Genomic DNA, 16,184 nt, shown 5'->3' on the forward strand with positions numbered 1-16,184 from the left:
TCCTGGTCTGCCTGCCCCCAGCCCCAGCTCAGACCTACAGCCGCTCCCACCTCCCCCTCCCTGGCTCCACCCTGCAGTTCCTTGTGGGTGGGTCACGTCTCCCCTGCTGGATGCCCAGGACACCAGAAGGGAGGCGTCTAACTTCTATCCACACTTCTGTTCTTCGGTGTCAGCCAGCTGTGCATGTCGGTATGTCGCATACATCTCATAGCCTCGCAAGTTGCTCGGGTCAGAAGGGCTCTAGGGTCTGGGCAGGTCTCCCTACCCTTCCCCACTGGGATGAACATCCTTGTGACTTGCACCCACCCTCTGCTGACATCTGCCCAAGTCCTGGGACGCGTTAGAACCTGAATGAGTTAGTTTTCTTGTCGTCCAGCTCTGGTCCTTACCTGTCCTCGCACAGGTAAAATGGGCAGGTGCCACGGGTTAATTCTATTCAGTGGTTCCAGTTCTGTCCTGATCTGTCTTCTGGGGGGTGGGGGAACTCAGCCATTGTTTGAAAGCAGTTGTGACCTCTCAGCACTTGAGAGGGCTTTCCCTCCAGCTTGCCACTCTCTGATTCTAGTTCCCTTGTTCCCTGTGGGCCTCTGGGTTCCCTTGGTCACAGGTTTTCGTTTTTTAAATAATTTTGGTTATGTATTTATTCTTTGGCTGTGCTGGGCCTTGGTTGCTGCTGAGGCTTTTCTCTAGTTGCAGCAAGTGGGCACTACTCTCGTTGTGATGTATGGGCTTCTCCTTGCAGTGGCTTCTCTTTTTGCAGCGCACAGGCTCTAGGGTGCGTGGACTTCAGTACTCGAGGCTCATGGGCTCCAGAGCACAGGCTCAGTAGTTGCTCCGCAGCATGTAGGATCTTCCCAGATCAGGGATCAAAATGGATTCTTTCCCACTGAGCCACCAGGGAAGCCCTTGATCGCTGAGTTTTTTCCCAGAGATGTTTTCTGGCTGTTGTACGCTTCTCAGCGCCCAGGGCACACAATTCTCAGCGTGACAGCCCAGCCCCGGGCCTTGTGACATCAAGGCTGCTTTGGCCGCCAACCCGCTGGCTTTGGCTCAACCACGTCCCAGTAGAGGGAGGGGAGGGAAGAGCCGCTCGGCGCTGCGGGGCCTGCAGAGTCTGGACGGAACAGCAGCAGGAACAGGAGAGAAACGCCTCCCAGTGGCTCTCAGAGAGATTTTCAGAATGCTGCGGTGGGCCGGGGCAACGTGGAAAGCTGTGGGGGTTTTTCTGCTGCTCTCCGCCCCAGGTATGGGGTGGTGAAGCCGGGGCTCCATCAGCATCGTGTTAAGTCAAGGTGGTGAAGGGGCTGGGGTTCCCTACTCTCAGATTGACAGGTCATCGTGCACGTGTGCCGTGCGTGTGTAATGACAAAGTGTGACACCTCGGGTCCAAGACAAAGATGGCTTACTCCTCATGGCAGAAGCTGTAGCCAGAGCAATACTTGGGTCTGTTTCCTGAGCCCTAATCCCCACTAAGCAGCGAGACGAGGGCCAGCTGGACGGACTGGACTTTAGAACGAGAAATTCAAAATGAGGAAACTCTAATCTGTATATCTGGGAAGACCTGCCCATCCTCCCCTCTGGAAAGAGAGAGAAAAAGAGAAATACCTTATTTTAAAACTTTTTTACTTTGTTTTGGAGTATAGCCAGTTAGCAATGTGACGGTTTCAAGTGAGCGGGGAAGGGACTCAGCCATTCATATACATGTATCCATTCTCCCCCAGACTCTCCTCGCCTCCAGGCGGCCATGTGACATTAAGCAGAGTTCCCTGTGCTAGATGTGAAGGTCCCTGTTGGTTTTCTGTTTTACTTTATTTTTTAAAATTTATTTTAAATTAAACAAAAGTGAAAAATTTTAATGATAAAAGGTACAATTCCCAAAGAAGATAGACATCATAAACTGTTAGATACCTTAACAGCAAAGAAACAAAGATAATAAAGCAAAATCAGAAGAAATATAAGGGAAAAGAAAAAATAAATAATCATAGTGAGACATATTAACATTTCTTTGAGAATATTTTTTTTTTTTTGAGAATATTTTATCAAGTGCAGAAAAAATAAGAATAGGAGCATCTTGAATGATGTCATTAATAATTTAAATATAATAGATTTATATTTAATTTATATTAATCATATCCCACACAAACATATTAAAATTTTTCTATCTCATATGTTGTTGTTAGATGTCCAGAGGACATTTAGAAAAACTGGCAAAAAGATAAACGTTACTAAATTTCAAAAAGTTTATCTATTTTAAATACAGCAGTGTGTACATGTCCATCCCAGACTCCCTAACTATCCCTTCCCCCCATTCTTCCTCTCTGGCAAGCAGAAGTTCATTCTTCAAGTCTGTGAGTCTGTTTCCATTTTGTAAGCAAGTTCAAGAAAGACCTTATTTTTACTCTTGAATGTAAGCAGTTCTCTGGGGAGGAGAGGTCTGTGCTAGCCACAGTGGTCTCTGGGGAGGAGGCAGCACCAGGCTTTAGTACCATGGGACATCTCCAGAGGCTAGTGTACTGGGGTGGTCAAAAAGTTCGGGTTTTCCATAAGTGAATTTTTTTTCCAATTAAGACATCCCTAAATTGACTCCCGTGCCTTTGCTCCAGGATCCAGACAGGATCCAGATCTCATGTGCAGAAACATGAGACATTCATGGAGAGTTGTCTGTCAACCATTACTTGGCCCAAGTTTCCCCGTAAACTGTATTTTTGTGCTTGGTCTGGCAACACTTGTAATAAAATTGGAACTGTATACAAAGAAGATTCACATTGCCCCTGCACAAGGATGACACACAAATTGGTGAATCATTTCATACTTTTGCAATATAGGGGTAGGGGATTAAGAGGTACAAACTGTTGCATATAAAATAAGATACAAGGATGGGCTTCCCAGGTGGCGCTGGGGGTAAAGAACCTGCCTACCAATGTAGGAGATATAAGACTCGAGTTTGATCCCTGGGTCAGGAAGATCCTCTGCAGAAGGGTATGGCAACCCATTCCAGTATTCTTGCCTGGAGAATCCTGGTGGGCTACAGTCCTTAGATTCCCAAAGACTTAGACATGACTGAAGTGACTTATCATAAGCTACAACACAGGGAATATAGCCAGTGTTTTATAATAACTATAACTGGAATATAATCTTTAAAAATTGTGAATTAAAAAACCCTCTATTTTCTTTTCTTTCTTTTTTTTTTTTTTTTTTTAATTAGTTGGAGGCCAATCACTTCACAACATTTCAGTGGTTTTTGTCATACATTGATATGAATCAGCCATGGATTTACACGTATTCCCCATCCCGATCCCCCCTCCCACCTCCCTCTCCACCCGATTCCCCCGGGTCCTCCCAGTGTACCAGGCTGGAGCACTTGTCTCATGCATCCCACCTGGGCTGGTGATCTGTTTCACCATAGATAGTATACATGCTGTTCTTTTGAAATATCCCACCCTCACATTCTCCCACAGAGTTCAAAAGTCTGTTCTGTATTTCTGTGTCTCTTTTTCTGTTTTGCATATAGGGTTATCGTTACCACCTTTCTAAATTCCATATATATGTGTTAGTATGCTGTAATGTTCTTCTTAATAGTCACTGTTTAAATAGGATGTAGAGGAAGAATGATTTTCCAGGTGAAAGAAAGTTGTGCCCAATGCTTGAAAGACATTTTGTTATTTCTTCTTCATGTTATGTTTTCTTTGCAAAGATGGGCAGCCTTTTTCTCATTTGGACCTGAAAACTCTTTGGCATTATGATTTCCCATCACCTAGACCACGGCTGACTCAACATAACACCCTCTGCCTTTTATTCTTTCTCAGTATTTTCATAGCGTTCATCTTGGAGGCTTTTTTTGTGGCGTATTCGTTAGAAAAGAGTGAAGTGGAAACTGCTATTGAGAAGAAGATTCAGGAGCTTGGAGTGGGGGTCCAAGAGTGAGTAGCAGTTCCTGACACGGCTCATGGGCTTTGGAGGTGGGATGTTCTTGGCAGGGTCCTGACCACCTTTAACCCCCGAGGTCCCCTGGCAGCCAGCTGGCTCCTGGGTGCCAGTTCTCAGAGACCCTCACCAGCTGCACGCGTGATGTGGGGCCACGGCTGGGAGGACAGAGAGGGACTCAGCTGCGGGACTCAGCCATGTTCACACGCGTCTTCCTCCCTGAAGGGAAGAAGTGCAGGACGGGGGGCTCATTGACCACATGGACACCAAGGACAGTGGCTTCAGTGCGGATGATGGAGACAACAGAAAGAAGGCCTTGAAAGGACTGTACTTTAGAATTGCATCAAAAAGTAAGTTTTAACCCAACTGGAACTTCCTCTGATCCATCCTTCTCATAGCAGCTGGTGTGATGTTTCCAGAGGGCAAACCTGACCTTCAGGGGCTTTCTGTGGGTCAAGGATAAAGACCTGCCGTGGGCTCGGGGCCCCATTTCTGGTTCCCGTGAGTGTCTCAGCCCAGCACCCCCTGAGCCTTTGCCCTTCGGTCCTGCTGGCCCTACTTCCATGGCTCCCCTGCTCCATCCTGCCACAGGCCCCTTGCGCATGCTGCTTTCTCCCCCTGTTCCCATCCCACCCCCCTTGCCTAATCAAGGCCTCTCCTACAGGTCTCTGCTCAGGTAGTACTTCCTTGGGGAAGCATCCTGGGCTCCCCAAGAGGTCAGGTGCTCCTGTGAGCTCCCCCCCAGCGCTCCCCCCCACCTTTTAGCACCGGTCAGACGCACATTCATTGCTGAGTGACTGCCTGGTCACCATCTGTCTTCTCTGCAGACTCAAAGCTCCACAGGTGCAGGGCTGTATCTTTTTTGTTCTCCATTGTATGCCCAGGAGATCAGTGGAGAAATAACTCCAGAAAGAATGAAGAGATGGAGCCAAAGCAAAAACAATACTCAGTTGTGGATATGACTGGTGATGAAAGTAAAGTTCGATGCTCTAACGAGCAATACTGCATAGGAATCTGGAATGTTAAATCCATGAATCAAGGCAAATTGGAAGGGGTCAAGCAGGAGATTACAAGAGTGAACATCGACATTCTAGCAATCAGCGAACTAAGATGGACTGGAATGGGTGAATTTAACTCAGATGACCATATATCTACTACTGTGGGCAAGAGTCCCTTAGAAGAAATGGAGTAGCCATCATAGTCAACAAAAGAATCTGAAATGCGGTACTTGGATGCAGTCTCAAAAATGACAGAGTGATCTCTGTTTGTTTCCAAGGCAAACCATTCAGTATCAGAGCAATCCAAGTCTATCCCCCGACCAGCAATGCTAAAGAAGCTGAAGTTGAATGGTTCTGTGAAGACCTACAAGACCTTCTAGAACTAACACCCAGAAAATATGTCCTTTTCACTATAGGGGAGTGGGGTAGGAAGTCAAGCAATACCTGGAGTAACAGGCAAATTTGGCCTTGGACTACAGAATGAAGCAGGGCAAAGGTTAACAGAGTTTTGCCAAGTGAACGCACTGCTCATAGCAAACACCCTCTTCCAACAACACAGGAGAAGACTCTACACATGGACATCACCAGATGGTCAACACTGAAATCAGATTGATTATATTCTTTGAAGCCAAAGATGGAGAAGCTCTATACAGTCAGCAAAAACAAAACCAGGAGCTGACTCTGGCTCAGATCATGAACTCCTTATTGTCAAATTCAGGCTGAAATTGAAGAAAGTAGGGAAAACCACTAGACCATTCAGGTATGACCTAAGTCAAATCCCTTACGATTACAGTGGAAGTGACAAATAGATTCAAGGGACTAGATCTGATAGACAGAGTGCCTGAAGAACTATGGATGGAGGTTCATGACACTGTACAGGAGACAGGGATCAAGACTATCCCCAGAAAAAGAAATGCAAAAAGGCAAAATGGTTGTCTGAGGAGGCCTTACAAATAACTGTGAAAAGAAGAGAAGTGAAGTGCAAAGGAGAAAAGGAAGGATATACCTATTTGAATGCAGAGTTCCAAGGAACAGCAAGAGGAGACAAGAAAGCCTTCCTCAGTGATCAGTGCAAAGAAATAGAGGAAAACAATAGAATGGGGAAGACTAGAGATCTCTTCAAGAAAATTAGAGATACCAAGGGAACATTGCATGCAAAGATGGGCACAATAAAGGACAGAAATGGTATGGACCTAACAGAAGCAGAAGATATTAAGAAGAGGTGGCAGGAATACACAGAAGAACTACACTAAAGAGATCTTCATGACCCAGATAACCATGATGGTGTGATCACTCACCTAGAGCCAGACATCCTGGAATTTGAAGTCAAGTGGGCCTTAGGAAGCATGACTACGAATAAAGCTAGTGGAAGTGATGGAGTCCCAGTTGAGATATTTCAGATCCTAAAAGACAATGCTGTGAAGGTGCTGCACTCATTATGCCAGCACATTTGGAAAGCTCAGCAGTGGCCACAGGACTGGAAAAGGGCAGTTTTCATTCCAATCCCAAAGAAAGGCAATGTCAAAGAATGCTCAAACTACCACCCAACTGCACTCATCTCACACGTTAGCAAAGTAATGCTCAAAATTCTTCAAGCCAGGCTTCAACAGGACGTGAACTGTGAACTTCCAGATGTTCATACTGGTTTTAGAAAAGGCAGAGGAACCAGAGATCAAATTGCCAACATCCATTGGGTCATCAAAAAGGCAAGAGAGTTCCAGAAAAACATCTACTTCTGGTTTATTGAATACGCCAAAGCCTTGGACTGTGTGGATCACAGTAAACTGTGGAGAATTCTTCAAGAGATGGGAATACGAGACCACCTGACCTGCCTCCTGAGAAATCTGTATGCAGGTCAAGAAGCAACAGTTAGAACTGGACATGGAACAGACTGGTTCCAAATCAGGAAAGGAGTACAGCAAGGCCGTATACTGTCACCCTGCTTATTTAACTTATACACAGAGTACATCATGAAAAATGCTGGACTGGATGAAACACAAGCTGGAATTAAGATTGCTGGGAGAAATATCAATAACCTCAGATAAGCAGATGATACCACCCTTATGGTAGAAAGAGAAGAACTATAGAGCCTCTTGATGAAAGTGAAAGAGGAGAGTAAAAAAGCTGGCTTAAAACTCAGCATTCAGAAAACTATGATCATGGCATCTGGTCCCATTGCTTCATGGCAAATAGATGGGGAAACAATGGAAACAGTGAGAGACTTTATTTTCTCGGGCTCCAAAATCACTGCAGATGGTGACTGCAGCCATGAAATGAAGATGCTTGCTCCTTGGAAGAAAAGCTATGACCAACCTAGACAGCATATTAAAAAGCAGAGATATTACTTTGCCAACAAAGATCCATCTAGTCAAAGCTGTGGTTTTTCCAGTAGTCATGTATGGATGTGAGAATTGGATTATAAAGAAAGCTTAGCGCCAAAGAATTGATGTTTTTGAACTGTGGTGTTGGAGAAGACTCTTGAGAATTCCTTGGACAGCAAGGAGATCCAACCAGTCAATCCTAAAGGAAATCAGTCCTTAATATTGGAAGGACTGATGCTGAAGCTGAATCTCCAATACTCTGGCCACCTGATGCGAAGAACTGACTCATTTCAAAAGACCCTGAGGCTGGGAAAGAGTGAAGGTGGGAGGAGGAGGAAATGACAGAGGATGAGATGGTTGGACGGCATCACCGACTCAATGGACATGAGTTTGAGGAAACTCCGGGAGTTGGTGATGGACAGGGGGGCCTGGTGTGCTGCCGTCCATGGGGTTGCAAAGAGTCAGACATGACTGAGAGACTGAAGTGAACTGAACTGTATTCCCAGGGCCTCTCAATGTGCCTGGGGCACGGGGTTGTTAACATCAGCTGTTTAATTCCTTTACTGATTTGCAGTGAGTTATGGATTGACTGAGTAAACCCAAGGGGGCTTCCCTGGTGGCTCAGCAGTGAAGAACCCACCTGCCAATGCAAGAGATGTGGGTTTGATCCCTGGGTCGGGCAGATCCCCTGGAGAAAAAATGGCAACCTGCTCCAGTATTCTTGCCTGGGAAATCCCGTGGACAGAGGAGCCTGGTGGGCTGCAGTCCAGAGGTCACCAAGAGTTGATAACACTTAGCAACTAAACAACATCGAGTGAACCCACACCTGTCTGAATTCCAGCTGGGGCTTTGGCGGGGACACCGTGCAATTAAACACAGCACAGCATAGACGGGGAGGCGGGGGGGGGCGGGGGGCGGGAAGGAGTGGGATGGGTATGCCACCTCAGAGGTGGTCCTCCTGCCTCCTTTAAGGGGGACCTTCTCCTTGGTCTCCGGAGCCTCCGAGGGGGTTGGGAGCTCCTTGGGATGGGCTCTGAGGTCCTCCTTCGGGAAAGCCCAGCTCTGAGGGGCTGGGTGCTCCCCTTCTCCCCCCACAGTCAGGTTCCATGTGCCCTTTCTCCTTCCTCCCAGAGTACAAGACGGTGGACACTTTGTTGCAGCAGATGTTTGAGTCTGAAATAGCTCCAGAGGGTAAAGACCCTTCCTTGGAGGAGATTCTGAACTTCTCACCCAAGAAGCCCAATTTTGATAACAGTGCCTGATCCCGAGCCTGGAAACGTCTACGACTGGAAACCAAGATAAGCTATAGTCACTGTTCGCGTTTCCTACCTAGAGGTTACTTTCTCAGCCCGGGTTCCCATCTGTGTTTTGATAAGATTGTGAGTCGCCCTGGCCATCCTGAGTCGTCGGCTCTGTGTGGTCCCACTGGGGTTATGCTTAGAGCTGATCATAGAAGTAAGGAGAGGAAAATCTATAAGGAGTTTGTAGAGGGCATTGCTCATACATGTAAGTCCTTTTGATGGATATATAAAAGATTTTCTTTATTTTTATATGATACTTTGCTATTTTACTAAATGAATACTGTGCTGTGGTGTTACATGAATGAATTTAAAATACCGAAATATGCTAAAGGAACATGTCGTAGTGTGGTAGCTTTTAGATCCAGTGTTTATTCGAAATGAAGAACAATATGAATGTGAAGATCAAATTCTGTCACAATTGCTTCTTTTTCAAGGGAGGCTCTCAAAATTTCTTGAATTAAATTACAGTTATAGCAAGATTTTGAGTCAGTTGCTCCCTGAGGCCACTTTCCCATTTCAAATCTCTCAATACAGTGACCTCCTCCTTCTGGGAAATTAAAAGAATTTATTTTATTTAAAGGGCTTCCCTGGTGGCTCGGATGGTAAAGAATCCGCCTGCCAAGCAGGAGACACAAGTTCAATCCCTGGGTCAGGAAGATCCCCTGGAGGAGGAAATGGCAACCCACTCCAATATTCTTGCCTGGAGAATCCCGTGGACAGAGGAGCCTGCTGGGCTGCAGATAGAGTCGGAAAGAGTCAGACACGACTGAACGACTAACATTTTTCATTGTATTTAAAACGTTTTTAATTGTGGTAAAATAGACAACATGAAATTTACCATCATAACCATTTCTAAGTGCGCGTCAGCTCAGTAGTTCTAAGTATATTCATGTCATTGTACAACAGACCTGCAGAACTTCTGATTGCCCCGAAGGAAGCTCTGTACCGTGAAGCAGTGACTTCCTCACACCCCCTCCCCAAGCCCCTGCTGGCCACCATTCTGTCTTCTCTCTGTGACTCTGACTACTGCTGATCACAACTGCGTCCTGAGTAAGTGAATCCTCTCCAGAGGCGGCAGGGCAGGACTCCTGGTTCCTCTGCACCTTGTCACTGGCCCTGTCCTGAGCAAGGGGGTTGGCCGGCGAGGAGTGCGGCTTCCTGACCTCAGGCCTCTGAATGTCAGGGTGGCAGCTGAGCCTGGCCTGGGAGGGACCTTCCCTTGTTCTGAGGGTGACCTGGTGCACAGTGAAGGCTTCAGGGCCAGGACTCGGGCCGCACTGGTTTGCTGCCTGGCTCCCCACTGACCATGCCACCTAAACTCTCTGGGCCCCGCATCCTCACCTGCAAATCTGGGGCAGATGGTACCTCCCTCCCAGACTGTGTGGCCTGGGGAGGGGGCGGTGGTTGGAGCTCTGACTATGTGCTCCAGACGGCGTTTAACCTTCCGGGTTAAAACCCAGAAAGCTGGTGTTCAGCGTTGGTGCTTGGAATTCCATCACCGCCACAATTCCCAGCAGATGGGGGCCTCGCTGACCCATCTGTTGGGATTTGTGGAGTCCTGCCATCCATGCAGACCTCTCTTATTTTTTTGTATATTTAACATTTATCATTATGTAAAGGATTAAGCTAAATGGACTTGTGGCAACTTAATTTTTTAAATTTGAAAATATGCTGGCCATTTCTGTTTTTAATTATTTAGAAACGATGCAGTCATTGTAAAACATTCAATACAGAAATATAGCAAAAAGCCAGAAGTTGCTCTTTTCTATGTTGTAAAGTTTTTACTTTGTGTTGGGGTGTAGCCGATTAACAATGTTTGAGAGTCTCAGGTGAACAGTGAAGGGCCTCAGCCATCCATATACATGGATCCCTTCTCCCCCAGACTCCCCTCCCGTCCAGGCTGCCACATGTTGAGCAGAATCCCCCATGCTGCACGGCAGGTCCTTGCTGGCCATCCATTTTAAATATAGCAGTGTGCGCATGTCCATCCCAGCTCCCTAAGCATCCCCTCCCCTCCCCCTTACCCTCAGCCCCTCTCTCATCCTCCCACTCACATCTGACACCCTTTCCAGGGGAACTGCTGAAGGTGTGCTTATCTTTCTGGAGCTAAACCTACCCGTTTACAGCCGTGGATGTCATGTGTATTAATATATCGTTGCATTTTAAAAATTTATATGTATTCACTTAGGCTGTGCCTGGTCTTAGGTGCAGCACACAGGCTCTAAGTTCCTTGACCAGGGATTGCACCTGGGCCCCGGCACCGGGAGCGAGAAGTTTTAGCTACTGGACCAGCAGGGAAGTCCCTGTATCATTGCGTCTTTTATCCTAAATGGGATGTCATGACGTTTATCATGTTTAATTCAATGTCTTGCTTTTTTCACTTACTAATAGTTGTTTCATGAAGTGCAGACACAAATAACACACAGAATGCTGTGGAGTGTTCCATGCCATCTGTGTCTCTTGATTTATTCACCTGCTCATGGACCTATGCATGTTCCACATGTTCAGTATTAATAGTGGAGGAAACTTTGTTACGTAACTTTTTTCAAGTGTGAGCCCTACAGGAGGAGTGGACTCACAAGAGTCAGAAAGGACCCAGCCACCACCACCGCAGGAGGAAAGCAGGTCTCAGGGTCAGACGCCTAGGATCGGGTTACCACTTTCTTGCAGCAGCCAGTGGGGCACCATCCCGCCCCGGCAGCTGCCTACAGTGTAAGGCAGGGGACAAGGGGCAGGAGGGGTGGCCGCTGTGGCCACTTTCCTCCAGGTCTTTCTTCTACCTTTTAGGGGACTAGTCACCCCCACATTTTGGCACCTGGGCTCCCAGCTGGGCACATCATTTCTCAGCTCCCTGGCGAGAGACACAGCCAACTTGGTTGTGTCTGGTCTGTGGGCTGTGAGCTCAGCTGGGGTCCACAGCTCGCAGATCTTGCCCCTGGGAACGATGTCCAGCTCTGCTGGGAAACGGCAGCCACCAGAACATCCTGGGAGCCTCTGTCCGGCACAGCAGGGTCAGCATTAGCACAGGATTGCCCACCCCAGACTGACGAGAGGTCACAATTGCCTTTGTCTTCTCTAAGCTGCCTCGTGTGGGTTCTCTGTTACTGGAGCTTAGCCTGCCTGCAGCCGGACCAATCCAGAAATGGGCTCATCTGAACCATTCAGAATAGAACCAATGGGGCAGATGGATTGATTTGATGAGGGAAAAGGAGGACCAAGGACACTGCTGGGACCAGAGATGGAGAAGGTGTGGAGGAACAGCGTTGCAGGTGTGTTCACATATCATGCCGATGCTCAACCATCTCTGAGTGCTTATTTCTGATATGCCTGGGCCACGCTTGTGGTTTCTTGGGTGCATCTTAGGAAAAAGTACCTTTTGGAACTATTGCCTTAGACACAGATATAATCCAAAGCGAAGAGGCACTGGTAGCAGGAATCTCAGAGTCTCTGGGGTAACCAGCGTTGTTCTCAGCTGGGACTGGGAATGTGGAGCAGGTGGCAGCAGAAGGGAGCAGGAATGAATGGGAAAGACCTTGACCCAAGTGTAACTTAAGTCACTCAGTCGTGCCTGACTCTGCAACCCCATGGCTTGCAGCCCACCAGGCTCCTCTGTCCATGAGATTTTCCAGGCAAGGATACTGGAGTGGGTTGCCATTTCCTTCTCCAGGGGACCTTCCCAACCCAGGGATTGAACCCGGGTCCCCTGCACTGCAGGCAGATTCTTTACCGACTGAGCTACAAGGGAAGCCCAAGTACTTATTAAATCTGAACCTTGGTGAATCCAGCCCATACCTGGGCCCTTAGGATGAGCGGGGCCCTTGCTTAGCTCGAGACATGGGGTAAATGGAACCCAGCTCTGTCCCCAGGGAACTCGAGTCTCCATTGGTGAGTTGGAGGTTTCTTTGCCCCCAACACTGCTGTCTGTGGCATCCATCTCAGTTGCCCCCCACCCCACCTCCTTTAAGGTTTTTTTAATAGGGACCATTTTTAAAGTCTTTATTGTATTTGTTACAATGTTACTTCTGTTTTGTACGCTTTGATTTTTTTGGCCCAAGGCCTGTGGGATCTTACCCCCTGCACTGGAAGGCAAAGTCAACCACTGGACCACCAGGGAAGTCCCTCAGTTGCCCTTTGGATGCAGAGCTTGTGTCCTTGTGCAGATAAGGTGTGTATGTGTGTGTGCTCCAGACAACTAATTTATAATGAAATGAAGACAACTGCTGCAGTTTGTACCATGAAATGGAGAAAAACAAAAAACCCAAAACCCATCACTACCACCACCAACCACCAAAAACGATCTACTTTCCTGAAGTGCGTATTTAATAAAATGACTTCTTTTGTTTCGATGGAGTCTTCCTCCCTGGGGACAAGGCTGTAGCTGCCCGTGCAGGTGGTGAGTGGAGTCCTTGGCACAGGTTGGGCACCAGATGGGCGGCAGCAGTGCTGAAATGACGCTGGTCAGGTTGAGGTTGTTGGTGTGAAGGACATGGAGTGTGTCTTGGGTGTGATGGGGCTGAAGATTCAGTAACAGCAAAGGGGCTGGCAGGGAGGCAGAACATGGTGACAGGGGCTGGAAGCAGAGGCCAAGCGTCCTCCCTGCCCAAGACAAGAAGGCGCCACAGCAGTTTTTCACAGATGGACTCATTTGGCTCTGAGTTGAGTACAGCAGGGGGCTCCCCCGGTGGCCCAGACGGTAAAGAATCTGCCTGCAATGCAGGAGACCTGGGTTCGACCCCTGGGTCAGGAAAATACCTTGGAGAATGGAATGGCAACCCACTCCAGTATTCCTGCCTGGAGAATCCCGTGGACAGAGGAGCCTGGCAGGCTACAGTCCATGTGGTTGCCGAGTTGGACATGACGGAGCAACTGACACTTTGACTTTTGTAAAACAGCACCCTTATCTGCTCTAGTTTTGTTTCCACTGAAAACATTTTCAAGAGGAAAGAAAAAAATCCCACAATTCTGTCTTTATCAGTGCTCAGTTGTTTTGACACTGTGAGTAAATCTAATATTGGTTTCCTTCTAATTTGAGGATATGTTTAATCAATCATGTAGGTTATATTATTTTTAAAATAAAAACATATTTGCAGGACTTCCCTGGTGGTTCAGTGGTTGAGACTTCACCTTCTAATGCAGGCGCTGGTCAATGAGTGATGTTGGCTGCTGTTATTTCAGAGCTAATTAATGATGCATGACTACTTTCAAGATCTGGGATAGTCTTTTTTATGGTACTTTTAAAAAACAGACGCTTAAGATTTATCCCTGCGTTATTTCCCATGAATAGAATGAAGAACACGTATGACAAAGGACATGTATGCATGCTAAGCACTTCAGCCGTGTCCAACTCTGTGTGACCCCCGGCCTGTAGCCCGCCGGGCTCCTCTGTCCATGGGATTCTCCAGGCAAGAACACTGCAGCGGGTTGCCATGCCCTCCTCCAGGGAATCTTCCCGACCCAGGGATGGAACCTCTTATGTCTCCTGCACTGGCAGGCGGGTTCTTTACCACTAGCGTCACTTGGGGAGCTATACAAATATACATACACACACACACACACACACACACATATATACATATATATATATAGTTATAATATATAAAGGACATGCACATTTTATTCATAAAAACGTGAAGTCTGCTGGATATATTTGGGGAAATTTTGCTTATTTTACACAAATATAAACCTTTAAATTTGGGGGGAAAAACCTGACATGGCTCTTTTTTGGCTTAAAGTAAACAGGTCAGTGTTTTAAAAGTGCTTTCAGAGAATGTTCCTCTGCAGACTGTTCTCATAAATGCTCACATCCACCCCAAAAGCAGTGAAATCAGCTGCGAGGCAGGGACCTTATCCTGTTGTGTATTTTATTGAAATATCTGTAACAACTATGTCACATGGATATACTTTGTGGGCTTTTATTTTTAAGAAACATTTACAATAATAATAAATGTAGACATTGAGGTACTGAGTGAATGGGCAAGTATTTACAAGGTGATCTCCAGGGAGTGTCCATATTTTATTTCCGAGAACGCTTATATTCTAAGAGCAGTACAATTAGCCTGTTACACAGGGTCTTGATCTTGCTGGTATAGTGTTCTTGAAATATTTTCTTTAGCTTCTGCCTTAACAAATCCAAAGATGGAAGATGATGACAATCGGGTATATTCAACATTATGTGAAAAAATTCATTCCACATGTCCAAGTGAGGAAGCCTGTTGAGACAAAGCCGTAAAAGAAGGATGCAGTGTAGCCTTCAACACGCACGACAACCCAGTCTTGCATCTGACTTCACTCACTTAAACCCAACTTAATGCATCCAGAATGGAAATGTTGACTCTATTATAACTAAGAGAAATTGGAGGTTCAATTAAATGTCTACGCACACCTTATTGAACAAAAGTTACGAATGGAGAAACAGAACCGCTTAACTTTCTCACTGCACGGAGGGCCAGGACTGTGCTATGTCACCCTGCTTCCCGAGGCATGGATGCTCGTGGCAAAGATCCATCTTCCACCAGACAGAAGGCAACATTCTACTCTACTTATCCTTCCCACTGTAGCACCAGTGCTAATACCCACCTTCTAAAGAGACCTTCAGGCTTCCAGATGCCCCCTTCATTTTTCACTTTCATGTAAGTGCCAAAAAGCATGCAGTATACGGTTGCAGCAACTCCAAAGTAATCAATCTGTAAAGGAAATACGGGTATCAAGCGGGCCCCCCTGTGCAGCACAGGGAGCTCTGCTCAGTGTTAAGGGGCAGCCTGATGGGAGGGGCGTCTGGGGAGAAAGGATACATGCGTCTGGATGGCTGAGTCTCTTCGCCATCCACCTGCAACTATCACCATGTTGTTAATTGGCTATGCTCCAATACAAAATAAAGTTTTTTAATAAAAGAAAATGAAAATATGGGTATGTATCAATGATTAAAATTATAATTTACATGTGAGTATATTATCATGTCTGCCCAAGTTATGCAGCAAATACAATAAATCATAGGAAACAGTCACAGGATTTCAAAGAATTTTGGAAGCCACGTGTCAGCCCTCACACTGACATGCCCTATGAGTGGCCGTCTAGGCTTTGCTGGAGGCTTCCAAAGATGGCAGATCACCCACCACCTCCTGACGGAGCATCTCAGGAAGTTCTGTTCTTCTTGGGCTACCGTGCCGTTCATCCTATCACAGAGGCCAGTACAGCATCAATCCCGTGGACGCCCTCCCCTCCCCCAGGGGCTGGCTGTGGTTTCTGAACTGCACCCCAAGCTTGCGAAGTGTGATGTGTCCACAGCTGAAAACAACTACACCAGCTCAAACCATCTGGATGGCCAAATTCATGTCAAGACTGCAGTGAATGTAATACAGGAAATGTTTTCAGATCTCTCTAGTTCTCTACCTGGTAGTTCCATGGCTTGTTACTGAGCATCTCAATACACTGGAAACCAGAAGTTTCACACTTTCCTGTAAATGCAGTTCCTTTTGGAAAAAGTTTCATGTCTATACTCTGACCCAGGTCAATCAGGACCAAGCCGGCAGATAAGTCATCATCTTTGCTGTCTTGTTCCAAAAATCTGTGTTAAACACAAATAAGCACCAGGCTGTGTAAACACAGAAAATAAAAGGCTGCTGGGGGAGATGGTCAGAGAA

At 46.7% G+C, this 16,184-nt stretch overlaps 2 protein-coding genes and 1 non-coding gene across 5 annotated transcripts in view; 2 read left to right on the top strand and 1 right to left on the bottom strand.

Annotated features, from left to right (window-relative positions):
* LOC122704048 (two pore calcium channel protein 2-like) overlaps positions 1-9,166 on the top strand; it is a 51,606-nt gene extending 42,440 nt beyond the window's left edge. Inside the window, exons 17-20 of one of the 2 annotated variants that reach the window (XM_043918761.1) lie at positions 3,807-3,920; positions 4,150-4,274; positions 8,375-8,541; positions 9,123-9,166. In XM_043918761.1, the coding sequence (XP_043774696.1) occupies positions 3,807-3,920; positions 4,150-4,274; positions 8,375-8,505 (370 nt within the window). In that variant the 3' untranslated portion in view covers positions 8,506-8,541; positions 9,123-9,166. Of the gene's footprint in view, positions 1-3,806; positions 3,921-4,149; positions 4,275-8,374; positions 8,794-9,122 lie in introns of those variants that run through there. The other variant, XM_043918760.1, reaches the window with a different exon arrangement.
* On the top strand, positions 2,708-2,816 carry LOC122704121. Its single transcript, XR_006343748.1, has one exon. It is a non-coding gene; the product is annotated as a U6 spliceosomal RNA (small nuclear RNA).
* Positions 9,167-14,440: 5,274 nt separating the features above from the next.
* Positions 14,441-16,184, bottom strand: part of BUB1 (BUB1 mitotic checkpoint serine/threonine kinase) — a 33,174-nt gene continuing 31,430 nt past the window's right edge. For both annotated transcript variants that reach the window (XM_043918762.1, XM_043918763.1), the window contains 3 exons: positions 15,934-16,108; positions 15,121-15,227; positions 14,441-14,753 (listed from right to left, as the gene is read on the bottom strand). In XM_043918762.1, coding sequence (XP_043774697.1) covers positions 14,558-14,753; positions 15,121-15,227; positions 15,934-16,108 — 478 coding nt within the window. In that variant the 3' untranslated portion in view covers positions 14,441-14,557. The remainder of the gene's footprint in view (positions 14,754-15,120; positions 15,228-15,933; positions 16,109-16,184) is intronic.

Source organism: Cervus elaphus, chromosome 11 (genome assembly GCF_910594005.1).
Source record: "Cervus elaphus chromosome 11, mCerEla1.1, whole genome shotgun sequence".
Taxonomy (NCBI): Eukaryota; Metazoa; Chordata; class Mammalia; order Artiodactyla; family Cervidae; genus Cervus; species Cervus elaphus.